Genomic DNA, 26,835 nt, shown 5'->3' with positions numbered 1-26,835 from the left:
AAGCTGCTGCCGGAGTCCCAGGCTGTGGCCCTCTGGACTCTGCTGCGGCCTGTGACCTCGAGAGTCTTCAGGGCCTGCAGACACAATGGCAGGAGGTGGCATGGGCTCCCTTGGTCCTCCAGATCCCTGCTCTGGCTCCTGCCATCCCCACTCCTGTCCCTCCAGTGGCCCGCAGCTCCCTTGGTCCTCCATGTCCCTGCTCTGGCTCCTACCTGGCATGGGGAGGGGCCTAGGGACATCACAGGGGGCACAGGCCTGGGTGCAGACTTGGCTCTGGGAGCCACCTCACAGTACAGTGTCTCTGGGGGGACAGACCAGTTGGTTGGAATGGGGGGAGGAGAGCTGCGCTTAGCATTGGCTACGACCCCCTCCGTGCCCTCTAACCTGGTAGGAAACCCTGAGACACGGGGCACTGTGCACTCCAGTGCATCGGGGAGCTCACCTCAGGAGCTGGGTCCTGTGGAAAGGAGGCTGAGTGTGTGACATGGGTCCTGCCTAAGGCTCCATGGCTACCACCACCCGGCCAACCCGTCCCATACCTGGGCCATGGCCTCCCGCAGCAGGTATCGAGTGTTCTGCAGGCTGCCCCAGCGGTCGGCGGGCCCTAGGCCCAGCCCAGCCTGAACCAGGGCCTGGTAGGGGGCAGGCACCAGGGGATCCAGGGCCGGGCTCTCACCTGCCTCCAATTTAGCCTTCACCTCAGGCCCCTTTCTCCCAGCCCAGGGCAGCTCTCCTGTAAGGAAGCATGATTGGCGGACCCAACCCGAAGGGCGACCTCAGTGGGGCAGGGTGTAGGATCACTCACTGACCGGTGAACACCTCCTGGGCCAGGATGCAAAAGCTGTAGAGATCTGAGGTGGCAGCAGGCATGTCCCCGCAGATGAGCTCAAGTGGCAGCCATGGGTACAGTTCAGGAGGCGGGGGCAGCCCCGGGCCTGAGCCTCCCCAGGAGCAGCCCTGCTGTGGCCTATGGAGGCCGGGGAAGGGGGCGCTGGTGAGCCAGCGGCCACTGGGCAGGGATACAGGGGCAGCAGGGGAGGCGGGCACTCACCTGGGCTGCAGCCAGCGTCGGTGCAGGGGGCGGCCGTGCTCCAGGCTGCCCACCTTGGCCAGGCCTGGCCGCACCAGCTGCACCGCATGAGAGCTAAGGCCGCCATGAGCGCACCAGCGGGCCTGCAGGAACAGCAGGGCCTCCAGCACCTGCAGCAGCAGGTGGCCGGGCAGCAGGCCCGGCACAGTGCAGGGCCCTGCCGGCCTCGGCCCGCGTGGGTGCAGCACCACATGCAGGGAGCCCAGCCACACGGGTTCGAAGAGAAGGCACAGCCCCGACAGGTCGGCCGAGGGGCTCAGTGCCATCAGCAGCAACAGGTTGGGGTGGTGCAGGGTGCTGGGCAGGAGGAGAGCAGGCCACTCACAAGGAGGCCCCTACCTGCTTGGTGGGGGCTGCTCCTGGGCACAGATCAGCACGTGCCAGGGGTTGACGATCTGCACCAGCCGCCAGACAGAGGAGAAACTGAGACCTGGCTCACAGGGCCAGCATCCAATTCGTACCCCACCTGGGGTACCCCTCTCTACGCCAGCCACCCCTCTGTGGCCTGTAATACACAGCACACAGCCCTGGGACCCACTTTACAGCAGGGGGGGAGGGGTGGTCACTCCAGTAAGAGGGCTCCATGCCAGGTGCTGGCCCAGAGGTGAAGACCGTAACCGTGGCCACCGCCAAACTCCCTGGCCTCCTGTTTATGAGACACTTGAGTCCAGAGGGCAAGCGGGAGACTGGTCTGTGGGACTGGGCCAGCCTGGGGGCCAGGCTGGGGGTGGTGTACCTGCAGTGCTGAAGGTCAGCCAACAGCACATCTGGCTGAGTTCCGGGTGCCTTCAGCTGCCGAGCTGTCACGGGGTGGCCCCTCCACAGGAGGCTAGAGAACGGGGAGGGGGAAAGAGCACAGGTCTGAAATGGGGGGGGTCTTCCTATGAGGGAAGGAGGAGAGCTGGACACCTCCCAGACTCTGCTGGACAGCTAGGCAGGGGGTGTGGGAGGGGCTCTCTCTCACTTGGCCATGAGGGTGTGGGAGCTGCTCTCGTAGGTGCGGTCGGGCTCGCCCTGGGCTGGCAGCAGCTCCTTGGGGTCCGCGAGGGGTATGCCTGTTACCAGCCCCAGTGGCCACAGGCTGCTCAGCTGGGGATGGGGAGTGGGACTATGAGGCACAAAGCGGACAGGGGTGTTCCCTGCTCCCCCAACCTCTCCCGCTTACCTGGCCAAACCCCAAGGCTGGGATTTGGGAGGGTCTTCTGATGTGCTCCGGCCTCGGCACCCTGGATCAAAGGGAAGGCCAGGGGTAAGTCTAGGGCAGCTGGGGGTGGTGGGTGACTGGGCTTCAGGATGTGGGTAGTTACCTGTCCGCATGCACCAGCCGCGGCAAGGACAGAGAGCCACACGGGCTGTGTCTAGAGCTGGCCTGCAACTGGCCCAGGGATGCACTGGCTGCCAACTCACCGCCATGCACTAGTACTGATATGTGGGCTCGGCATAGCTCTAACAGCTCCAGCACCTGGACGGGGGACGTGTGCAGTGAGGCAGGTGGGGGTGCCGGCTCTATATGCCCCCACCCCACCTGGGCCACCGCTCACCTCCCAGCTCTGCTTGGCACCACCCTGCTCTGCCCAGTCCCGAGGCGTGCGACCCTGCTGGTCATGCAAACGCAGGTCACCCCCCGCCTGTAGGAGGTGCAGCATCACCAGGCTGCGGCCCGAGAAGGCGCCTGCATGCACAGGTGTGCTGCCATCGAGGCAGCGGCTGCATCGGAACAATGAGGACAGAAATGTATTAGGAAAGGGGCGGAATAGGGACAAGGGGTGGCAGGATGGGAGCACTGAGGGATGAGAGGAGTCACGGTGAACATGGGAGGTGGACATCGGGACAGGAGGGGTCACTTGGGGACACAGTGGGGTCTTTGAGAGGTGAGAGTCTCATTGTGAGCATGACAGTAACCAGGAGAATGGGAATAGTTCCTGGAGGACAAGGAGGGGTTAATGCAGAGAACAAGGCGGAAGCTCACTGGGCACGGAAGGGTCATCAGGATGGAAAGGTGTCATGAGGGAGTGGTCTCTGGGGAGGAAAGCCCTGGCTCTCAGGCTCTCTGGGGTTCTGACCCATACCCCTGGGAACGTGGGGGCACCGCCATCGGTCCACTCACTGGTTGGGGTTGGCGCCAAAGGTCAGCAAGAGCTGCACGGCAGAGCTGTGGCCCAGCAGGGCCGAGAGGAAGAGCCCCGTCTGCCCAGCAGAGTTCTCACCATCCACCTGGACAACTGAGGGGCAGCAAGGCTTAGGACTATCCCTGCCCTTTACTCCAGAGGCAGAGGTCCCGGGGGCTGCTATGCAACGCCTCAGCCAATTCCCAGTCCCCGCAGTCCCTCCTTGCCTGGGTGACCCTCAACTCCAGATTCTATCTGTATGTCCTGGAACCCCCACCCTCCAACCACTGGGGACTCTGCTCAGAATCTGTCTCAACACAGTGCTCACCATTAATAAGTCTACAGAGTTGCAACAAGGGGTGACGTCCACCTGCTATGCTGCCACCCATCTGCCACCCCAGAAGTGTCAAAATCACACAAAGGTACCCAGGGGCTGGGGGGAAGTGGACTTCTCAGGGACCTCAGCTGACAGGAGCCTTGTGCACTGTCCAAGGCAGGCAGCCTCCACCCAGCTCTACTTCAGTGTGTCTATACAGATCCCACGTGGCCAGCATCCAATTCTTCAAGAAAAGCAAACTCTTTGGATTTTATCAGGAAATCTCTCAGGTTTATTTTTGCATACTGCTTCTAAGAGCCGAATCCAAGTAGCAATCTCCTCTGCACCTCCACTTATGCCAATCTCTTCCCCCCTCCTCATTCTGCTCAGATCCCCTTCCTAACCCCTCCTCTCCATACCCATTATCCTGAATTCTTCTTCCTCTAGGCCCTGGCCTATCTCCCTACTGAGGGCAAATGCATGGTGTCTTTGTCCTTGCACTCCTATGTCTTAGGCAGACATGGCTAAAATCAATCATGTGCTTGGCCCAACCCAGCTTGGTCTCTGTCACAAAATCTCTCCAAATGTGGTCCTTTAGGAACATCTGAATATCACAATTACTGCATCCTATTTTATCCAGTGGCCCACTGTCTTTTGCAATGGCATCCTAAATGATTTTCTGCATTTGTCTTGCCCTGCAGAAGGATCTTCTTAAAACACAAATCACTGCATGATATAATCATTACAATGGTAATCATTTCATCTCATGTATAAATAATCTTATACAAGTTGTTCCAAAAGCAAAAAAAAAAAAAAAAAGAGAGAGAGAGAGAGAGGGCAAGGCTCTTTTTATGAGGCTAGTATGACCTTAATTCCAAAGCCTGGTAAGTTTCCAGAACCAAAAATGAAATATTCCAATTCCATTAATGATCATATATGCTAACCTCCTAAATAGACTAAAAGGGATTATCCAATTGATTTATTCCCAGAAATCAAGGACGATTCAACATAAGAAAATCAATCAACGTAGGAAAACACATTCATGGATTAAAGAACAAAAATCACATTTGGCTGAGTAGATACAGAAAAAGAACCTGATAAAATTCAAAACTTCCATAAGAGACTCTTAACAACAGAGAACAGAGGGTTGATGGAGGGAGGTGGGTGGGGGATGGGCTAAATGGGAGATGGGTATTAAGGAGGGCACTTGTTATGATGAGCACTGGGTGGTATATGTAAGTGATGAAAGACGAAATTAAATAAAAATAAAATTCAATACTTACTTATGACTGAGGGAGGCAAATACCTCAAAAAACTAAGAATAAACAGGAACTTCCTCACTTTATAAAAATTATATACCAAAACCCGAGAGCACCCACAATACTTAATGCAGAAATACAGATTAATTCCCTTTAATATCAAGAACAAGTTAAGAGATGTCCATTGACAACAAGGTTTGGGGGCTTGGGGGTTCTGGCCAACACCATACACGAGAAAAAAAAGAATTAAGAGTTGAAAGGGCTGAAACCAAACTGTCACCATCAGTGGGTAACAAAATGTAAAAGAATCAAAAACTACAACTATTAAATTCAGAAAGTGGCCAGAAACACAATCGACTTAGAAAAATCGATGAAAAATGGAAATTGTAAATTAGATGTTAATTTCCTGCCTACAACTCCAATGGCTTGAACAAAATGTAACAGAATTCACCCACTACTTCAGAGGCCCTTTCCGGTCTGGACCGAGCTGGTGCCTCTTAAGCTTCAGCCCGCTCCCTGAGTCCCCCTCCCCCACTGCTGCTACTTAACAGTTTGACTTCAAGGCCTTTGCAGTGGCTCTGTCACCCTGGGGTGGGGGTGTGGTTTGCATGACCGGCTCTTATAAAGCCACGCTTCTTGGTGTAGCTATTCATCTTCACCACTCTCTTAAATTCTCATGATAGATTTCATTCACAATGACCCAGAAGGTCGTCCCTAAATCCCCACCATAGACGACAGAGGCTGGCACACCATAGGCGCCTGGTACACAACTGTTGAGCGTGTAGAAGTCCCACCTTCTACACGGCCTCTTGAGCTGGTCCCCACAGGAAGCTGCAGGAGCTGAACCCTCACCTCTCCGCAGGAGCCGGGTGAGGCCCCAGCCTGGGCCCCCGGCCACAGCCAGGCGATGCAGTCGTCCCACCTGGGCTTCTGGATCCCTAACAGAGCCCAGCTCCACGGGGAAGCGAGAGCGCAGGGAGGGCATCTGTGGGCTCCGGCCTCGCTCAGATCCTGGGCAGGGATCACCTAGGGGTGTCTCATGAGGGAGGAGGAAGTAAACAGAGGACCTCTGGGGGTAATAAAAACAGCTGGCTGGGAGTCCTGGAGAGCCGAGTGAGAAAGGGAGGGGACTCAGGAGGAATCCTCTCTGGTGTTAGGTGTTTGAATGAGAAAAAGGGTGGGATCTGGGAGAGCTACAGCCCGGCAGGTCTGGGGTCTACGGGAGTCTGAGGGCAGGGCATTCTCTCTGGGGGAGGGGGTGTAAGGGCTCCAGGGATAGGATCTGAGCTGAGGAAAGGAGGCTAGTGGTTTAGGAAAAGGGTCTGGTGGAAGAGGGGCCTGAGGGTTGGCCTGAGAAGGGGTAGAGTCTCCAGGTTGGGCGACGGGGTGGAAGGGAGGAGGACAGTCAGGGCAGGGGCTGAGACAGGGTGTGAGGGTTGGGGACACGGACTGAGGTTCAGGGAAGCCTCTGGGTGCTGGGGTGGGGTCTGTGGGCTACTGGAGGAGACTGAGGAAGGAGGGGGTCTGAGGGCAGTGTCTGTGGGCTGGGAGCCGGAGTCCGATAAGGCGTAGGGTCTGCGGGCCACCAGGGGTGGGAAGGAGGGAGGAGTATGAGGGAAGGGGGCGGTCTGGGGGCGGGGTCTAGCCTGAGGGTCCAGTAAGCTCTAGGAAGATTCTGGGGCCTAGGCCCCAGCCCAGGGGGTCCTTGCACCTACCGTTGCGCTCCCACAGTGATCACCACGTGACTGCCACGTGACCCAGGCACGCACTCCGGCGTCTGAGCGGGAATCAGGGGCGCATGCGCATCAGTGGCTTGCGCTTGCGCAGTAGCTTCCCTCCTCTGAGAGGCGCTCTTACAGCCCTGAGGTGATGCAAAAGAAGAGCAAGCCATATCCACCCTAGAGGTACGTGTTATCCCCCTGTTACGCCTGCCCCAGGACTTGTTTGAGGTGGTGGGCCCTTCCTGATCCCTGTCCTTGGCTGTCTTCTTCCCACGCTTCTTACCACCACCACGGGCTGTCTCTTTTTCCTAACCCCAACCTCATCTCTTTGCCCCAAACCTGGGGCCCCACAGTGTCCTGGACACCTCGCCCTGGAAATCCTCTGAGACCCTCCCATCCACTGGGTCCCGTACTTGTAGTATCTCCCCAAAATTGCATTTCCTCCCAATCACCATCTCAGGGTACCCCCTCTTCAAGCCAGAGCCCTGGGCCTCGCCCTTCAGTGTCTCCCTCCCATCCAGCCTCTCAGCCCGAGGGCCCATCCACTCAGCCTCTAGATTGTCCTTCCCACCAGCCTCCTCCTCCATTTGTTATAGCCCTGCCATGCTCCAGCTACCTGCAGGGATTTCTTACTTCACCTTCCCTTGGGCTCCCAGCCTGTCTCCCCACTCTGGTACACTCACTGCATGGTAGCCAGGGGAGTCTTTACTAAAGCCAAACCTGACTCTGTTCCTCCCTTGCTTGATACTCTCCTGGCTCCCCAGGGCCCTTGGGACAGAGTCCAGGCCCTTAAATCTGGCATCAAAGATGGCATTGTCTGGCCTGCCTACCCTTCATCCCTGTCTTCCCACTCCCTAGTCTGTTGCAAACTTTTCTGTCTATGCGCACGCCCTTGCCTTTGAATGCCCTTCTCAGTATTCCTTTGGTTATCCTTATGAATTCCCTGGAAAGCCCTCTTGATCACCAGGTGTCTTGCCTTGATCCACCAGGCTGTCACTGTCTGAAGATAGGTCTGTCTACCCCTACTGGACTAAGCCCTGTGAGACAGGGCCTGCAGTTGTCTTTGTCACTGTTGAGTCCCCAGCATTGTTCATCTCAGAGGAGCCCAGAAGGAGCCTCAGTAAATGCTTATTAAATGAAAAAGTGATTTGCCTCTTCCCTCTGTCCCTCCCAGCCTCTTGGTTTCAGTGCCTCAGTGTCTGCTGTTCATCTGGGCATCCCCTGGAGTGAAGAAAGCTCCCACATGAGTCATTGACTGGCTGAGTAGAGCTGATCCCAGGCCCATTGCAGGATAGTCTGCCTCAGGGTTAGGGGGAGGCATCATTAGTCTTTGATCAATGCCCTTGCTGTGCTCTAGGGTCAGCTAGTGGTCTCTCTTGAGCTGCAGAGCCCCTAGCTTGGGCTCGCTGAGGTGGAGACTAGCCCTTCCCCAAGGAGGAGCTTCAGTGCAGGACAGCAGCCTGGGCCATAGCTCAGGATCTTTATTAACCACATGACCCCTGGGGATGCTAATGGGGTACCCTCAGGCCCCGCCCAGCACTCTCCGTCGAAGTTCTTGGCTGAGCAGCTTCTGTTCCCTGCGGGCACCCTGCAGCACGCTCCGGTTCTCCTGGGCCCTCCGGATCAGGTAGGGGATCACCTCCTCCAGGGAACCATAAGGGATGGACTTATACACAGCATAGCTGGCCTGCCCTGTGGGGAGAGTGTTGGCAGGGTGTGAACTCATGTTTGGGGAGAGGCCCCATCTGGAACAGAGACTTTCATGTCTGAGGACATGACAGACTAGGTGAGTTGGACAAAATTTCCCACTGAAAAAACATAAAATCCTGCAGTAAACATTTAGAAAAATCTTCCTAAAGTTATTAAAATACGGCCAAAAGAGTAAGGAATTTAGTAATCCAAGCATTAAGAGAAAGTGAGAACCCAAAGAGGGAAGGATGCAAGGAAGCACTTCCACCCTGAAGGCAAAATTTGATGACCTCACAGAGTTGAGGGGGTGCAGAATCGAGGCCCAGAGCCTGGCCAGGGTGAGTTGTAATGGAGCACTTCCTCAAATTAAGCTGCACCCTCAGTGTCAGAGTTAACCAGAAGTCCACCCACCCACCTTCCCCAACTCACAGGGAATGGTGGCCTTGACCATAAGTGGAGCAGAGAAGAAAACAGAAACCCATCTCTGAGAGATCGAGGCCATGGATTAGCCTCATATATTTGTAGCTCAGATTTGCATCATGGAGATGCCTCAGGAAACCTCAAGCTCTGAATTTAGCATAAAGTAATTCTGTACCCCTTAGTCCCTGGAAGAAGAAAACATAAATCTTCTGGTCTCGGACCCCGGGAAGCAACACAGTCAAGATGACAAAGCATGAAACAAGACACCATGATCAAGAACCAGCAAAAGCAACAAACAGCAGGCTCAAAGACAGGTGTGCAAGGCCTTCAGATACGGGAGCAACGGATCTATCTGGAAGAGTCTGGTGGCTGGGCCAGCTGCAGACTCTGGAGGGGAGCCTGGGCAGGAACTGGTTGGGAGTGGAAGGAGGGATTTGGCTGGGAGGGGATGAGGCCAAGGGCTGGGTGGGTCATGGTGGTGGAGTATGGGGAGAATGAGCCATTCACATACCCAGTGCCAAGGAGACGTGGTCGCACATCCCTAGAAGTTGTCCAAAACAGACAGGTCCGTCCAGAGGAATGCCCAGCTCCCACATGCTATAGAAAAGGCCACATCATCAGTCCAGACAGTGGCTGGACCCAGAGCTGACCATCAGCCATTATGCACTCATATGGCTGTTCCAGTTATTTAAAATTTTGAAGTACTTCCAAACTCAGCAATAAATAAACACTGCTCTCAGGTCCCTGAAAACTCCCCGGTGAGTCCCAGCTCCTTCCCTGGAACCCTCAGACCTCCCTGTGCCCCAGCAAGTAAGGAGCAATGTCTTGTTTAGCTGGGACCTACAGGGCCTACAGGTTTAGCGGGGGTTAAATATTTTGGATAGGCCCCCCTGAATCCCTGTGCACCTACTGGCCCCTCACCATCTCTCCCCCTGTTCCATATCCACCACCCTCTGCCTATCCCTGGCCTGTGAGCAAGGGAGAGGAAGGGAGGGGGCCTTCTTGTGGGTACCCATTTCTCATCCCTCTACGTACCGCTTGGTCGCCTGGTGAACAGATTCCTCATTGTGGGAAGCCACCATGAGATGGCACATGGGGCCACGGTGGGACACCTGGGTCAGCATCAGCTCCAGACAGCGGCTGTAACTTAAGGGAGATGTTCTGTTCAGCTTATGGCACCTGGTGATTAAGGTCAGGCCCCAGGGACTCGGGATTCCTGTCCTTGGGAGGTGGGGTGCTTAAGGGCGAGTACTCTGGAGTCAGACAGTACCCCCATTTCACCTGCACCAGGCACAAGGGATAGCCCTTCTCTGAGCCTGTTTCCTCTCTTTTAACGATGCAAGTTCACCTAACAGCACTGTTGAGGATGGAGTGAGATGAGGGTGTCATAAAGCCCCTGGCTCAATGGCCGTCTCACAGCAAAGGGCCACATTCCGTGCATGAGATGACATTTACCAAGGTCATTCACTGCAGCATTGGCCACGGAACATGAGGAGCAGTAATGCAGTTGTCTGTCGGTGGGGCCTGGCTCAAATGAATGACAGCACACATAGGATGGTGGGGCGCCAGGCACTAAAGAAGGGTGAGGACACTCTGGGGCACTGATGTGGAAAGGTAAACTGACTGGCAAATGCTTTCCCAGCTTGCTGCCGGCCAAGTGCCATCCTAAGGACGTCACTGGTTATTCTCCATTGCCCCCCAGATCTGTTCTCTGACCTTCTCTGCCCCTCAGGAAGCTGACTTTTATGTCCTATATCACCCATGGAGGAATGAGCAGGAGATCAGAAGAGGGAAGGAGAGGGAGCTTGGGGTATTTCGCCCCCAGCCCCCTCTCTGGCCCGTGTTGACTGTCTTGTGCATGGTGACACCTTCTTTAGGGTGGCCCCCCTTCCTCAGCTCTGGAACAGTGGTCGTAAGAGCTTCATGCTCTCAGGGGTTCCCCTAACCTTGCCCACACTCTATAGAGAGAGCATTTTACTGCATTTCCTTTAGTTAAACCCCTTTGCTTGGAATTCTCTTTCTTCCAGGGTTCTGCCTGACCCACATACATTCACTCAAGTCAGCTCCATGAGGTAGATGTCCTGGTTATCCCCGTTTTACAGAGGGGAAGACTGAAGCTTGTCCCCAGGTCACACAGCTAAAAGTGGCTGGGCTGGGATTTGAACCTAGGCTGTCTGATGCTCCAGAGCCTGGGTTTATTATCATTAGACTATTCTGCCTTTAAAATATGCAACTGAGTGGAAAAGCAAGGAGCAGTGTGTAAGCATGATGCCTTTTGCACATATACACACACAAATCTCTGTGTTCGCCTGTTTTTGGATAAAGGAGCTTAGGAAATGTGTAAGAAACTAACAAAAGTAGTCACCTGTGGAGAGCAAGGAGACTCCAAAATGAGAGGGGGATCTGGGTGGAAGTGAGATATGTCAGTGTATTCATTTCATATCATTTTTATTTTTTATTTTTTTAGAGAGAGTGAGCAAGTGGGGGAGAGAGGCAGAGGGAGAGAGAGAATCCCAAGCAGGCTCTACACCCAGCACAGAGCTCTACGCAGAGCTCGATCTCATGACCCTGAGTTCATGACCTGAGCTGAAAGTAAGAGTTGGACACTTAACCAACAGCCATCCAGGTACTGCATATCATTTTGATTTTCTTTTAAAGATTTATTTATTCATTTTTAGAAAGAGAGAGCATGCCCACAAGCAGGGGGAGGGGCAGAGGGAGAGAGAGAATCCCAAGCAGACTCTGCTCTGAGCACAGAGCCCAACTCAGGGATCGATCCCATGACCCTGAGGTCAGGACCTGAGCTGAAACCAAGAGTCAGATGCTCAACTGACTGAGCCACCCACATGCCCCTCATTTTGATTTTTAATCACATAAACTTAGTATTTATTCAGAATGTGTAATGTATGAATGCAAAATGGTGTAGCAGCTTTGGAAAATCATCTGACAATTCCTCAAAAAGTTAAACGAAGTTACTATATAACCCAGCATTTCCACTCGTAGAGAGTTGAGCTTTCAAGAGAATTGAAAATGCATATTTACAGAAGAATATGCACACGAATGTTCATAGCAGCCCTAGTCATAATAGCCAAAAGTGGAAGTGATCCAAATATCCATCAGCTGATGAGTGGTACATCCATACAGTGGAATATTATTTAGACGTAAGGGACTGAAGTACTGATTCATCTGACAACGTGGTTGAACCCTGAGAACATTATGCTAAGTGAAACAGGCCAGACACAAAAGGCCATACATTATATGACTCCGTTGATATGAAATGTCCAGAAGAGGCAAATCCATAGGACAGAAAATAGATTAGAGCCTGCTATAGGGCCTGAGGGGAGGCAAATGGGGAATGACTGCTAATGGACATGGTTTCTTTTGGGGGGTGATGGAATGTTCTGGAATTAGTGGTGATGGTTGCACAGCCTTGTGAATATACTAAAATCCACTGAATTGTACACTTTGAAATGGTGAATTTTATGGTATGTGAATTATATTGTAATAAAAAATAACGGTGCCAGTGATTAAGCCTGTGGGGCACAAACATATGTAGGAGCCCTCATGGGCCTTGGATGCAAGCCTAGCTTCTGGCTATGGTGTGGCCCATTGCCCTGTGAGCTTGGGTCAGTCCCTGTGGTTCTACAAACCTCTCCTGGATCCAGTGTGAAATGGAGGTAGATTTTTTTTTTAAAGATTTTATTTATTTATTTGACAGAGAGTGAGAGCAGGAACACAAGCAGGGGGAGTGGGAGAGGGAGAAGCAGGCTTCCCGCTGAGCAGGGAGCCGGATGCGGGGCTCAATCCCAGGAGCCTGGGATCATGACCTGAGCCAAAGGCAGATGTTTAATGACTGAGCCACCTAGGTGCCCCTGGAGGTAGATTTTTAAGCTCTATGGGGACAGGGCCTGGTTACCACCTTCTGTTGGGAGTGGGACCAGGGTCCAGCCCAGGTCCTGATCTAAATCAGGTGATCAGAAAATATGTGGTAAAGGAACAGTTTCCTTCTTCCCAGGGTCATGGGATGGGGGCCCAAGGAGCTCACCCATATTTTGCTCCCAGCACAGGGTGATTTGAGGTGGGTAAGAATGCAGGTTCTAGAGTCAGTCTGCTGGGTTCAGAACTTGGCTGTGCCACTTACTAACTATGTGACCTTGGGTAAGTGGTTCTACCTCTCTGTGCCTGGGTTCCTTCCTCTGTGAAATTGGGCAGGGGGTGATGATGATAGTACCTACTGCTTGGGGGTTGTTTATGTGTTCAGCAGATCTGTACTGAGCACCTACCTCATAGCAGGCACAATTCTAAGCACTGGATGCTCAACAATGAACAAATCAGAAACCCCTGCCCTCCTGGGCCCACGCTCTAGAGCGGGAGACAGACAGTGTGCAATTGAATACGAAAGTGTATAGAACCTCAGATGCTGTGTAAGTGCTGAAGAGGAAAAGTAAATTTAGGAAAAGAGTAGTGTGGGTGTTCTAGTTTTTGATAGGAAGGGCAAGGAAGGTCCCCTGAGGAGGTACCAACAAGGAGGTGAGGGATTGAGCCAAGCAGCTGTCTGGAGGGAGAACGTTCTAAGCAGTGGGAACAGGAAGTGCAAAGGCCCTGGGGATCATCAAGGAGGACTGTGTGGAGGAACAGAGTGGACGGAAGACCAGATTATGTGGAGATGGGGGGCTGCTGTAAGGATTTTGGGCTTATTAAGGGGCAGTGGGAGCGAAGGAAGGGTTTTGAAGAGGGACAGGATTTGACTTAGATATTAACAGGCTCCCTCTGGCTGCCTGTGGAGTACAGATTGGGGTGGTGGACAAAGGAGGGAGCAGGGAGCCCAAAGAGGAGGCAGGAAGTGATGATGTCCTGGACCAGGGAGAGGAAATGATATGTGGACATACACAGGATGCTTAGCATCATGGCCAGTGTGCCAGGATGAAAGGTTAGATGTTATTTATCTCCGAGGCCTGTCTGGCCCAGTCCTACCTCTGACTGGTAGCCTCATAGTCCGGCTGAGTGGGGTCTTCTGTCCCATGGTGCCGAGCCACCTCTCTCTCCTTGTCTAGATATGCCCCTCGTACCAACTTGACTCCGAAGGCCAGGCCAGCCCTGTCAGCGGCCTCCGCGGCCCGCCTCAGCCGCTCGTGTGTGTCCTGGCGGGGCACCCCGGCAGCTTCGGGTCAGGGCCCCCGGGACCCCAGCCCGCGGTCCCCCACAGTTCACCACACACCTTCAGATAGGCCTGGTAAGTGTTCCACACCCAGGGCCCGCCTTCCCCGGGGCCGTTCCAGCGCATGGCCAGGGCATCCACCAGCAGAGAGAGAGCCGGGTTCAGGAAGGTGTACTCAGCGTCCACCAGGAGCCTCACGTGCTGGGCTCGGGCATGCTGAGGGTGAGAGGGGCCGCGGTCAGGCCTCAGGGTTCCCAGCACGCGTGGTGGAGCCAGGCCACGGCAGGTGTTACCTTGACTACCCGGTGCAAGCGGCTCAGAGAGGCCCGGAGATGCTGGTTTTGCTCGGCATTGAGGTGGGAGACCTGGAGATCCTAGAGGAGCAGCGGGGGAGGCGAGAATGGCTCAGGTGACCGGATCCTTCCGGGGCCTGTGTCTCCTCTCCCCCACCACCCAGAAGGGAGAAAAGTTTAGAAATTTTTAGAAATAGGAAACGTAGCTGTATCACATAGATACTATTTTTTGAGGTGAATAAAATGGTTAAGAGCCCAGAATTTGGGTTTGAATCCAGACTCCACCACTTACTGTGTGGCCTTGGACAAGTCATATAACCTCTCTGGGCCTCAATTTTTGTCTTTTTTTTCAACGATTAGAGGATAATGGCATCTCCTTCATGGAGTTGCGGTGTGGACCTGTAAGACGTGCCTGGACATAAGAATGGGATGGAGCCAGCACATGATAAGCACTCAATATATGTTGTTATTATTTTTTTTTAATTTTTTAAAAGGTTTTATTTATTTATTTGACAGAGAGAGACACGGCGAGAGAGGGAACACAAGCAGGGGGAGTGGGAGAGGGAGAGGCAGGCCTTCTGCAGAGCAGGGAGCCCAATGTGGGGCTTGATCCCAGGACCCTGGGATCATGACCTGAGCCAAAGGCAGACGCTTCACGACTGAGCCACCCAGGTGCCCTGATATATGTTGTTGTTATAATAATAAGTGACTTCATATGCTATCTTATTTATATAATCTTCACAATGATCACGGTAGACAGTTACTCCGAGCTTCCTTGTCCAGTGAGGAGACTGAAGCTCAGTGAGTGAGGAGACTAGGAATTAATACATAGGAAGTGCATAGAAGAGTAGCCAGCTCATAGGAGGTGCCAGAATTGTCATCTGGTATTAGGTCTCTTAGGACCTCCATATCCTCATGTAAGGCCAGAGCGTCATTGCAACCCACGAGGCTCCACCCATCTGGCCCCTCTGCTCTCATCTCCTCAGCTCTCCCGAGCTCGAGCTCGCAGTCCTCCAGCCATGCTGGCCTCCCTGCTAGTCTTTCAGTATGCCTGGTACCTTTGTGCCTCCGGGCCTTTGCTCTGGCTGTTCCTTCTGCCTGGAACACTCTTCCCCTCGATGTCCACTTACTTCACTCTTACCTCTTCTCCAGGTGTTTTTCTCAATGTCACCTTCTCAATGAGGTTTTCCCTGGTTCACATTTGCAACTCACTTTTTGGGGCTTTCCCTTCTCCTTCGTCAGCCTTATTTGTCTCTACAATGCTTATTTATACTTGTTACTTAGTGGCTTTGGTTTTAGTCATTGAGTGTCTCTTGCCCCTCCCTGACTAGCAAGTGAGTGCCTCAAGGACTGGGAGTTTGTCTTGGTCATCATTTCGTACATCCCTGGGGGAGCACGGTGGAAATAATAATTGCCCCTAACTTATGTTCTTGTTATGGACATTCCAAAGGTGAATATGAGGGCCTGGCGACTCAAGGAGTCCAGCTGGGTTCAAAGAAGTTGGGGGGTTCAAGAAGGAGGAACAGGTGGGACTTAGTTCTACCAGATCCAACAGAGTCCAGATGGAGACACAGACCTAGGTCTGCTAGTGGAACGCCCCAGGATCAGGCTGTGGCAAACCCCCTCGGCTTAGTGGATAAAACTCTCCAGCAGGAGGGAAGAGCTGGGGTACCTGCCCAGTTATCTTGTCCTCAGTCAGAGAATTGTCTCCCTCTGGCTGGGGGCAGAGTCTTGGGAGAGTTCTGAGGAGTTAGTAGCTGGTGATACTCCCTACGTATGATGGCCACCCTCAGAGAGGGCCTACTTGGTGCCTGGTGCTATTTTGGGTACCTCACCAAATACCTAACTCACTCGATCTTCACTTCCCTGTGGGGTAGGGACTGAGACAGGGGATGGGAGGGCTGTCTCTGAGATGGGGACAGGAAGGGGGGCATGTTTGGGGAGACACTGAAGCCTGGTAGGTGTGAGGGGTCTGGAGGATGTCGAGGGGCTCAGGCGAAAGGCTGGGGATGGAGACAAACATGGGCCCCATGAGTACCCAGTGGGGAAACTGAGGCTGCAGGGTGGATAAGAAGCCCCCATTGAGGGGAGTAAGGAGTGAGGAGGTGGGAGCCAGGACCTAGACTTGGGGAAGCACCATATTGAAGAGACAGGCAGAGAAGAACCTAACAAGGATTGAGAATGAGCTGGCAGAGATGGAAAAGGAAAACCAGGTGTTTGTATTAGGGATGCCAACGGCAGGGAGGGTAGCAATAGTTTATGGAAATAAACAGAAATGAATGAGTGAATGAATGAATGACCAAACCAAAACCCCACTGGCCTAATCATAACTTCCAGTCAGCACACAACAGAGCTGAGTCGATTGACCAAATACTGATTACTCTTTTTGAGTTGGTAAAGAGCTACTGTCTCACTACGTCTTCTGAGAACTCCCAGCCCCCAGGCCCTCGCCTAGGACCCCCAGATGACCCATATATTCCATCCATTCCAGCCACACCCCAGGGCTAGAGCCACATTTATTTCTGGTTGTTCCAAGCCTGGGGAGTAGCAGTAGTTACATAGTTCGAACATCCTGCTTACAGGCAGGTGCCAGGCAGGTGCCTGCTACATCCAAGTACAGAGAGCTCTGCTCCCTCCCACTTCCTCACCGACCACCCATTGTCTACCAGCCTGAGACCCTTACCCGCCCAGAGTCCATGGCTTCAGCCAGCCTCTCGGGGCTCAGCTCCAAGGAAGCCCCTGGTTTTCTGATCCATGAGGTTAGCTCCTTCTGGAATGGGGTGGTGGGTGGAGTGGTGAGGGGGACCTGGTAGGCAGCCATACCCTCCCTCCCCCATCTTGCCCGTCCCTTACACAGAGCCGAGCACTGGTCAGCGCCGTCACCTTCAGCTGCATAAGGATGTTCCCAGTCGGGCCAGGGGTCTCCAGCAGGCCTCGTGACAGGTCCACACACCGAAGCATAGCACTGAAGTTCCCCTCATACCAGGCCTCACTGCCCAGCCAGCGGGCATTAGCTTCTGGAGCCCACCAGTCCCCTTCCTGCCAACCTCCCAGCCTCCCTGGGCCTGGCCCCTACTCACCCAGTCTTGACAGCTGAGTCTGGCTCCTCCTCAGTGGGTACTGCCAGCAGGGGCCGAAGGCCTAGGGTCTGGAGCTGTTGGACACAGCCCTTCACCTCCTCTGCTGTCTCACCAGCCACAAACTGCCCATAGATAGATGCTCGGAGAAGTGCGCCTGAGAGCCGGGAGCCCAGGAGTCGCTGAGACCAGGCCTGGAGCTGGAGTGACAGAGAGCAAGGGCTCAGAGCCCAGTCCGGGGATGCCCAAGGCCAGTCCCCAGGGTCCCTGCTCACCGCCAGGCCATGTGTGACCAGAGGGGGCCAGGCACACAGCCGCAGCACCAACAAAGCTCGTGTCAGTTCTCCTGTGCCTTTGAGGTGAAAAGCCCCACCATCAAAGCTCAAGGGCTGCCAGCCCCCAGCGGAGGGTCCAGCTTGGGAACAGAGCACACGACAGGTCCGCAGCATCATGAATCCCTAGACGCTTCTAGAGCAAGTTTAAAGGGGCTTTGGAGGCAGGAGGTCTACCAAATGCCCCTTGCCCGGCCAGGGGCAGTGACTGATTAACCAGGCAGTAGCCAGGGCAAGGCAAATCTTTTAGGATCATAGGCTCCTTGGGGGGCAGTTAATTATTAACTGATGGGGACAGAGTTCATAATAATGGGGACAGGAATGGAAACCCCCAAAAATAGCCCCCAACAACCCCCAGCAGAAGAGCTCACAATTGTTGTGTTAAGGGAAAGCATGGGCTCTGGAACAAGGATCTCCAGGTTCAAGGCCATTCGATTTTGTGATCTTGGGAAAGTTACTTAACCTCGCTTATTGCAATTACTACATTTTCAAATGGGAAAGATGGCAGTGTTACTGAATCAATTTGAAAATGCACATAACCTGTAACCCAGCTGTTCCAGGCTGAGCATACATCTTAGAGAACTGGGACGTGACCGTCGGGAAACATGTAGAGGGAGGAACATTCACAGCTGCACTGTTTGTCATGGCCACAAAGCACCCAAATTTCCATCAACCGCAGAACGGGTAGAGATATACTGTGGTCTACAATGGCATACTATATGGAATACTATATGGCAATGAAAACGGAACAGACTACTTATGTGTCCAACCCCATGGTTAAATCTCACGTGCATAGTAGTGAGTGAAAGAAGCAGACACTGAACAGGACACGCTGCATTATTCCATTCAATACACTTGAAAGCAGGGAAAATGAAACAGTAGTGTTAGGAATATGTACACGGTGGCTGACCCATACAGAAAAGACAAAAAAGGAAATGATTATCTCAAAAGTCAGAGGTGGTTACCTCGGGCGATGGGAGGGGCTGTAGCTGGGTAGGGGCTCCTGGGGGCATCCCTGTCCTTATTTCTTAACCTGATGATACAGTTGTTCACATTCTAAGTATTTTTTTTAAAGATTTTATTTATTTATTTGAGACAGAGAGAGAGAGAGCACAAGTGGGGGAGGCGCAGAGGGAGAAGCAGGCTCCCCACTGAGCAGGGAACCTGATGCAGGGGCTCGATCCCAGGACCCTGGGATTGTGACCTGAGCCGAAGGCAGACGCTTAACGACTGAGCCACCCAGGCGCCCCCTGCAGTCTTTTATCAGTACCCAATTCACAGAACATGTGACTAGAGTCAGACTGTAAATCCAGCAAAGCTTGAGCTAAAGTTTTAAGCTGTTTTTTTTTTTAATTCCATGCACAGTTCATATTTAAAAATTAAAACAATACAGAAGGGGGCAGAGTGAAAAATCAGTCTTTCTCCCACTCCTGAATTTCAGCCCCTCAATTTGGTCCCTGTAAGGCAGTGGGCTATCCTTGCAAAGACAGAAAATGCACCTATATATCTCTTTTATTTATTACATAATGAGAGGCTACTATTCATTCCTTTGCACACTGATTTTTTTTAACTGAATCTATTTTGAAAGATCATTCCCATCTCAGCACATATAGTTCTGTCTCAAATTTGAAAAGCTCTATGTTGTTTCTTCCTTTAATCTTTTTTTTTTAAAGATTTTATTTATTTATTTGACAGAGAGAGATAGCGAGAGCGGGAACGCAAGCAGAGGGGAGTGGGAGAGGGAGAGCAGGCTTCCCACTGAGCAGGGAGCCCAATGCGGGGCTCGATCCCAGGAACCTGGGATCATGACCCAAGCCGAAGGCAGACGCTTAATGACTGAGCCACCCAGGTGCCCCCTTCTTTAATCTTTGCTAGAATCCACCAGTAAAGCCATTTGGGCCAGTTGTCTTTGTGGGAAGTTTGCTTGCTTTTTTTTTTTTTTTAATTGTTTATTTATCTTATGGGAAGTTTTTTTAAATAATGAATTCAATTTCTTTAATAAATATAGGGCTCTTCCTGTGTTCTATTTCACAAGCTTTCATTCCTTGTGTTTTTCAAGGAATCGTCACTTCATCTAAATTGTCAAATCTGACTGCAGAATTTGTAGAGATAACCTCTTTTTCACTCTTGATATTGGTCATTTTTGTTCTCTTTTTCCTCTTCATCCATCTAGCTAGGGATTTTATCAGTCTCGTTTATCTTTTCAAACAGCCAATTTGGGCTCTGTTAATTTTATCTATGGTTCGCTGATCTGTCTCATTTTTACCGTTTGCAGATTGTTCTGTTGTATGGACTCTCATCATTGATGATTTCATTTTCTCTGACACTTAGCATAAAAATTTGCAAACACAGTTTAAAGAATGACCACAGACCACTTATACACCTTCCACCTAGATCCAACAACTTGCCATCTTTGCTTTTTCTCTCCTCTTTCCTTATCTCTTAATATAAACATGTGTCCCATATCATTTGAAAGTAAGTTATAGACCTTTTGGCATCTCAGCATGCATGTTTTAAGAGTAAGAACAGGAGTGCATGGGTGGCTCAGTCGGTTGAGCATCTGGCTTTTGATTTCAGCTCAGGTCATGATCTTGGGGTTTTGAGGTGAGTCCCGTATCGGGCTCCTTGCTCAGCAGGGAGTCTCCTTGAGATTGTCTCCCTCTCCCTCTGCCCCTTCCCCTACTCATTCTCTCTCTCTCTCACTCTCTCTCTAAAATAAATCTTAATAAAAAGAACATCCTCCTACATACCCACACCACCATTCTCACATCTAAGAAAATACCAATAATTCCTTAGTATCTACTATCACATTCATGTTCAGATTTCCCCAGTTGTCTCCAAAATGTGTTTATAGCTGTTATTATTATTTTTTAGACTAAAGTCAATCCATGTTCATGCTTTGCATTTGGTTGTTATGTCTCTTTAGTGTTTTGGGTATATTTTTGGTACAGTCCTCATGATATTTTTTAAAGATTTATTTATTTGAGACAGTGAGAGCGGGGGGAGGGGCAGAGGGAGAGAGAGAGAATCTCAAGCAGACTTCCTGCTGAGTGCAGAGCCCAACACAGGGCTGGATTTCATGACCCTGAGATCATGACCTGAGCCAAAACCAAGAGTTGGAGGTTCAACTGACTGAGCCGCGCCGGCGCCCCATGATTTTTTAAAAAAAAAAAAAACAATATTTACTTCCCGAAAAAGCCCAGGCCAGATGTCTTGTAGAATGCTCCACATGCTGTATTTGCCTGATTATACTCATGTGATGTCATCTAATGTGTTCCTTTATCCTATGTATTTACTGTAAATCCTGTGTTTTGGTCAAGAGCCATAATTTAGTAGACCAGCATCCTACTGCTGACCCTTTAGGTTGACTCCAGAGTCCCCAAGCCTGGTCTCTTAGCCACCATGTTATTAGGGCCTCCCAGGGTCCTCAACAACTCTGCCAGAGCAGCCTTGACCAGGAGGGTAGGAGACAGGTTGAAGGGCTAGGTTCAAAGCCTTCCCAGACCTGCCATTAGGGGATTAAGAGGACTAGAGTTCAGGGAAGAATAGGGAGAGGAGAGAAGCCAGAAACAAAATTGTCTTTTGGGACTAGATTATGAGGGACCTTAAATATTCATTATGAAGAGCTGATTTTACCTTGGGCACACTAGGGAGCCGTGGAAGATTCTAGCTGTGGAAGAGAAACTCACATTTAGGCTTTAAGACGATTCCCCTGAAAAAAAAAAATAAAGAAGATCCCTCTGCCTGCCCAGTGGGAGAGTAGATAAGAGAGAAGGTCTGGGTCTAGAAGCCAGGGAGGAGACTAAGGCAGGGATAGGGGCGCAAGGATGAGGTGGGGCCAGAGTGGAAGTAGAGGAGGGGAGAGATAAATAGGGCGCCGTGTGGATGTGATGGGAGACCCCCAAATCCTCATGGAAACCCCGAGTCCTAAGGGTGACAGTCACAGAGACTTTGATCAGATGTGGCATCTGAGGGACACTGTCTCCTCACTTTGACCCCCAAAAACTTTTCCATGAGAACCCCAGGTTCCAGGGAATCAAGCACGGAGACTCTAGCCAAGTGTGGGGATCAGAAATACCGGCTTCTGGCTCCCTTCCCAGATTTCCCCCTTGCAATCTCTAAATACGCCTTTCTCCTTGCCTGGTAGGAGGAAAGAGTAGTTTAATTTTTGTCTTGCTTTGTTTCCCAGGTATAATAGGCAGCACAACTTAGGTGCTGAATAACTATTGAATGAATTCATGAAACAAACCAGAGTATGTCTCATCCCTCTGGTGCCTTCAGACCAAAGAGTGGTCTCCCTGGACCAGCCTCAATGTATGAATCCTCCTGGGGGTTCCCATCCCAGGGATGCCCCTCTCTTGCTCCCCATGGTTCTGAAGAGAACGAAAAACTCCTTCAAATGGTCTTCAGGGCCATCACCAGTGTCTCAACATTGGCTGCACATTGAGATTACCTGGGGAGATTATTTTAATTTTATTTTTTAAATTATCATACCATAAAAATAACTTTTTTCTTTTTTTTTTTTAAAGATATTTTGTTTATTTATTTGACAGAGACACAGAGAGAGAGGGAACACAAGCAGGGGGAGTGGGAGAGGGGGAAGGGGGAAGCAGGCTTCCTGCAGAGCAGGAAGCCCGATGCGGGGCTCGATCCCAGGACCCTGGGATCATGACCCGAGCCAAAGGCAAACACTTAACGACTGAGCCACCCAGGCGCCCCGTAACTTTTTTCTTTTAGTGTGCAGTTCAATGTTAACACATGTATAAATTCATTTCACACACATGGCAATCAAGATAAGAACAGTTGCATCCTCCCAAAACTCTCCTTTTGCAGCCACACCCTCTCCCCACCCATAACTCCCTATGACCAGTGATTTTTTCTAACATCGCTGTGGTTTTGTGTTGTTGAGAATGTCAAATATATGCAGCCATACAGTATGTAATCTTTGAGACGGGCTTCTTTCACTTAGCATGATGTCTTTGAGATCACGTAAGTTTTTGCATTTATCAGTAGCTTGCTCCTTTTGACTGCTGTAGCATTCTGTTGTGTAAATAAATCTCAGCTTGTTTATCCATTAACCTGTTGTTTCCAGCATCTGGTGAGCTTTTAAAATTCCTCACGTTTGGGCTTCTACCCCCACAGAGTCTGATTTAATTGTTCACAGGCATTGGGAATGTCACCAGCTCCCCTGGTGATTAAATTCGCATCCCAGCTGAGAACGCTGGCCCCCCGCAGTCTGGCCTCTACACTCCTCTGCCTTAGCTCCTATATCTCCCCCAAGCCCACCCTCTTTTACTCCTTGCTGTCCCTTGAACACACCATGCTTCTTCCTGTTCGGGGCCTTTGCACTTGCTATTCCTTTTCCCTTAAAACTCTCCCCTTTCTGGGGTGCCTGGAGGGCTCAGTCAGTTAAGCATCTGACTCTTGATCTCAGCTCAGGTCTTGATCTCAGGGTTGTGAGTTCAAGCCCCGCATTGGGCTCTAGGCTAGGTGTGGAGCCTAGTTAAAAAACAAACAGGGGCACCTGGGTGGCTCAGTCGGTTGGGTGTCCGACTCTTGATTCTGGTTTAGGTCATGATCTTGAGATCGTGGGATTGGGCCCCACGTCAGGCTCTGCGCTCAGCGTGGAGTCTGCTGGAGATTCTCTCTCTCCCTCTCCCTCTGCTCCTCCCCCCTCCCCCCACCCCACTCATGCTCTCTCTCGCTCTCTAAAACAAACAAATAAATCTTTAAACAAACAACTCTTCCCTTTCTTATTTGCCTAACTCCTTATTTGCCTTAACTCCCACATGTCCTCAGGTCTCAGGATTTAAGGTGCGCCTTCAGTGAGGCCTACCGTCAGCAGCCCTTGCCGTGAGGGAATTTTAACCATTCCACACTTTACTTGTAGTTCCTGACATGTTCATCCTTATTTGAGCAAATACTTAGTTAATATCTCCCTTTTCACCAGACTGTGAGTGTCATGAGGGCAGGGGCCACATTTGTTTATGTCATTAATTTATCCCCAGTGATTAGCATGGGACTTAATTTTTGTTGAATGAATGAATGATGTAATGGATTTATTTGGCATTTGCTGGACACAGGACTTAGAGATTCCTTCTTGCGGCAGTACAAGTAAATTGTGGATAAGACTCTCTTCTTGAGTCACTGTGATCTTGCAAGGAGTAATAGAGTCCCCAAGAATTACCCCCTCAAGAAAATGATCTGGCAGAGGGAGAGCAGGGGACAGCTGAGAGGTAGAGCCGCCCTGAGAGTGGCTGCTGAGAACAGCATTTCTACTGTAATACTAAGTCTTGGGCTGTGGGAGAGATAGGGGGTCTGGACTTGGTACTTGCAAGTTAAGCCAAGACCCTGAGAGGGGCTGGGTAGACCCAGGTTAATTACGCCCCTTAAGTACCAGCAGAACCAGAAGCAAATCCTCTCTGGAGGAAGACTTCCCCAATTTAAGTGTGTAAGACTCCCAGTAACTAAGATCAAGTAGTAAGTTGACACTCAAAGGCATCACCAGGCACACAAGAAAATAAGCCACCAGGAGTGAGTCAGCAGAAGCAATTCTCCAGTTATCTACTGCTGCAAAATAAACTACCCCTAAACTTGGTAGTTTAACACAATAGCAGTAATTTATTTTGCTTGCAAATTAGCAATTTAGACAGGGCTCAGCCTCACTAGCCTGTTTCTGCTCCATGCAGTATGAGCAGGGACAACTCAGTTTGAGGTGGGAAGAGGCACTTTCTAGATGCTGTACTCACATATAAGACAACTTGGTACTGGCTGTTGGCTGGAGGCTCAGTCAAGGCGGTAGGCTGGGGGGCCTCAGTTCCTCTCCATAGAATGCTTGGTCTTTTTTTTTTTTTAAAGATTTTATTTATTTATTTCAGAGAGAGAGAGCACAATTTGTGGGGATAGGGAGAGGGAGAAGCAAACTCCCTGTTGAGCAGGGATTCCAACGCGGGGCTCGATCCCAGGACCCTGAAATCACGACCTGAGCTGAAGGCAGACTCTTAACCGACTGAGCCACCCAGGTGCCTTTAGTTATTTTTTTTAAAGACTTTATTATTTCAGAGAGAGAGAGGGAGAGATGCTTGGGCTTCTTTACAGCATGGTGGTCGAGTTCTTAGGGTGAGCATCCTAAGGGAACCAGGAAGAAGTTGTATTGCCTTTTATGACCTACTCTTGGAAGTCACACACTGTCATTTCTGCCATAGTCATAAACCTGCCCAGATCAAGGTGTGGCGGGGTGAGGTGGGGGGGAGGCACAGATCCTATCTTTCAGTGGATAGTGTCAAGTCACATTGTAAGAGGAACAAATCTTGTGGCCATCTTTGAAAAATACAGTCTGCCACAACAACAAAAGATTCTGGCCTATCCAAAGGGCAAAGCTAAGACTGGGGTAAAGTTAAGTTGAAAATGACAGTCTGGGGGTGCCTGGGTGGCTCAGTCAGTTGAGCGGCTGACTCTTGATTTTGGCTTGGGTCATGATCTTGGGGTCCTGGGATTGAGCCCCATGTTGGGCTCTGTGCTCAGTGGAGAGTCTGCTTCAAGATTCTCTCTCCCTCTGCACCCCCCACTCCTTCTCTCTCTCTCAAATATTTTTTTAAAAAGAAAGAAAATGACAGTCTGGATGGGGGGGAGACTAGGTGGAGGATCTTGCGTGCCTGGCAGAACAGAGAGAACACAGTGGGCTGCTCTATAGTAGCCATGGAAGGTTCTAGAATGAAGTTCCATGTGGTCCTGTGGGTGGAGACCCATTTTGTGATGGGATGGAAAGGGGCTTTTATATTAGCAAAGAGACATAGTTCTAAGTGGGAGAACAGCTATGGGATCAGAGTCCTCTCAGTTTTGATTGGGTCACCTGATGACCCCTAAGTCAATCACTGGGGTTGGAGAGTTAGATACTCGGAATGGCCGAATCTGAGTGGCCATTCGGGAGCCCCAAGTAGAGTGGACTACATCCAATGCACAAAGCCTACTTGAAGTGAGGGAATAGGTACTGCTGCTTCCCAAGAGTCAGCATGGGAAAGGGTGAATGGACACTGGGTGATAAAACAATTGGACTCAGGAGTTCTAATGGTTCCAGCAGAAAATACACAAAAAGAACTTAGAATAGGGATTGGCATGTGGAGACGGCTCATGAATGCTGTTTGTCTATTGTCCTTATTTCAACTATTTATTGGCTTCTGACCACTCGTAGGATAAAGTACAAACACCATAAGATGATCTTCATTGTTTATCCTGGTCCATCTCACCAGCCTCAATTCCCATCACTCCCTGCCTTACCAATTCTCCAGCAACAATTTTAGGAAAATCTCTCTCCCCCCAGTACTCTTGCGATTCTCTGTGTCTCAATGCCCTGCACACCTACTCAGCCTTTAATATCGGGGCTCGGGGGCCACTTAACATCAGAGGACACTCCCATTACCACCACCAAGTTTTTATCTCCAGCACAGACCTCTCCCCTGAGCTCCAGATCCCAATATACAAACCATTTATTTAGAATCTGGGCTAGAGGGTGCCTGGGTGGCTCAGTTGGTTAAGCGACTGCCTTCGGCTCAGGTCGTGATCCTGGAGTCCCAGGATCGAGTCCTGCATTGGGCTCCCTGCTCGGCAGGGAGTCTGCTTCTCCCTCTGACCCTCCCCTGTCTCATGCTCTCTCTCTCTATCTCATTCTCTCTCTCAAACAAATAAATAAAATCTTTAAAAAAAAAAAAAAATTAAAAAAAAAAATCTGGGCTAGATTTGTTCTTCTCAAACGGGGCGGTACCGCCCCCTAGTGGGAGTTTTGGAAACTTGCGCAATTGTTCTTAGTTGCCACACTGGAGGGCGCTACAGACTTTTACAGGGGAAGAACCAGGAATGCTAGACCCTCCGTCCGTGCCCTAAACAAATTGAAACCTTCCTTAAAGGCGTTTAAAAGGTTTATTAATGAGATATAATGTAAAATTTTAACGGTGTAAAACACACATAAAGAAATGTGCCCATATTACAAGTGTTCGGTATGATAAATTTGCAGGAAGTGACACCACCTGTGTAACTAGCACCCTGGTCAAAGAACGTTCTGATCCCTCTGGAAGCTCTCCTTGTATCACATTCAAGTCCTATTTCTCTCTGCCCTAAAGAAGACCACTCTTGGGGCGCCTGGGTGGCTCAGTTGGTTAAGCGACTGCCTTCGGCTCAGGTCATGATCCTGGAGTCCCTGGATCGAGTCCCGCATCGGGCTCCCTGCTCGGCAGGGAGTCTGCTTCTCCCTCTGACCCTCCCCCCTCTCATGTACTTGCTCTCTCTCATTCTCTCTCTCAAATAAATAAAATCTTAAAAAAAAAAAAAAGACCACTCTTGACTTCTTCTTCTTTTTTTTTTTAAAAGATTTTATTT

At 50.9% G+C, this 26,835-nt stretch overlaps 1 protein-coding gene across 3 annotated transcripts; it reads right to left on the bottom strand.

The window, feature by feature from the left end:
- Positions 1 to 7,089: 7,089 nt before the first annotated feature.
- Positions 7,090 to 17,987, bottom strand: PRODH2 (proline dehydrogenase 2). 3 transcript variants are annotated; one of them, XM_021700868.1, is made up of 11 exons: positions 17,927 to 17,987; positions 17,407 to 17,671; positions 17,135 to 17,331; positions 16,908 to 17,046; positions 16,738 to 16,824; positions 14,055 to 14,135; positions 13,822 to 13,977; positions 13,578 to 13,744; positions 9,639 to 9,749; positions 9,115 to 9,200; positions 7,090 to 8,186 (listed from the first exon to the last, which is right to left on the bottom strand). In XM_021700868.1, the coding sequence occupies exons 2-11, from the start codon at positions 17,581 to 17,583 to the stop codon at positions 8,017 to 8,019; spliced, it is 1,371 nt and encodes a 456-aa protein (XP_021556543.1). In that variant the 5' UTR covers positions 17,584 to 17,671; positions 17,927 to 17,987; the 3' UTR covers positions 7,090 to 8,016. The 3 variants fall into 3 exon arrangements, with proteins under 3 accessions (XP_021556543.1, XP_044778152.1, XP_044778153.1); XM_044922217.1 differs by lacking the exons at positions 9,115 to 9,200; positions 17,927 to 17,987 and having other exon boundaries at positions 8,162 to 8,186; positions 17,407 to 17,580; XM_044922218.1 differs by lacking the exons at positions 9,115 to 9,200; positions 13,822 to 13,977; positions 17,927 to 17,987 and having other exon boundaries at positions 8,162 to 8,186; positions 17,407 to 17,580.
- Positions 17,988 to 26,835: the final 8,848 nt, after the last annotated feature.

Source organism: Neomonachus schauinslandi, chromosome 16 (assembly GCF_002201575.2).
Source record: "Neomonachus schauinslandi chromosome 16, ASM220157v2, whole genome shotgun sequence".
NCBI classification, from domain to species: Eukaryota; Metazoa; Chordata; class Mammalia; order Carnivora; family Phocidae; genus Neomonachus; species Neomonachus schauinslandi.
Note: the sequence above shows the minus strand (reverse complement) of the source record. Positions and strands in the feature narration are given on the sequence as shown.

Bases quoted from the DNA above. Each gene is read 5' to 3' on its own strand.
- PRODH2 (XM_021700868.1), bottom strand. From the start codon at position 17,583: ATGATGCTGCGGACCTGTCGTGTGCTCTGTTCCCAAGCTGGACCCTCC. The intron at 16,825-16,907 runs GTAAGGGACGGG...ACCCCATTCCAG, and splicing joins TGACCAGTGCTCGGCTCTGT to AAGGAGCTAACCTCATGGAT. The intron at 13,978-14,054 runs GTAACACCTGCC...TCTCACCCTCAG, and splicing joins GCTTGCACCGGGTAGTCAAG to CATGCCCGAGCCCAGCACGT.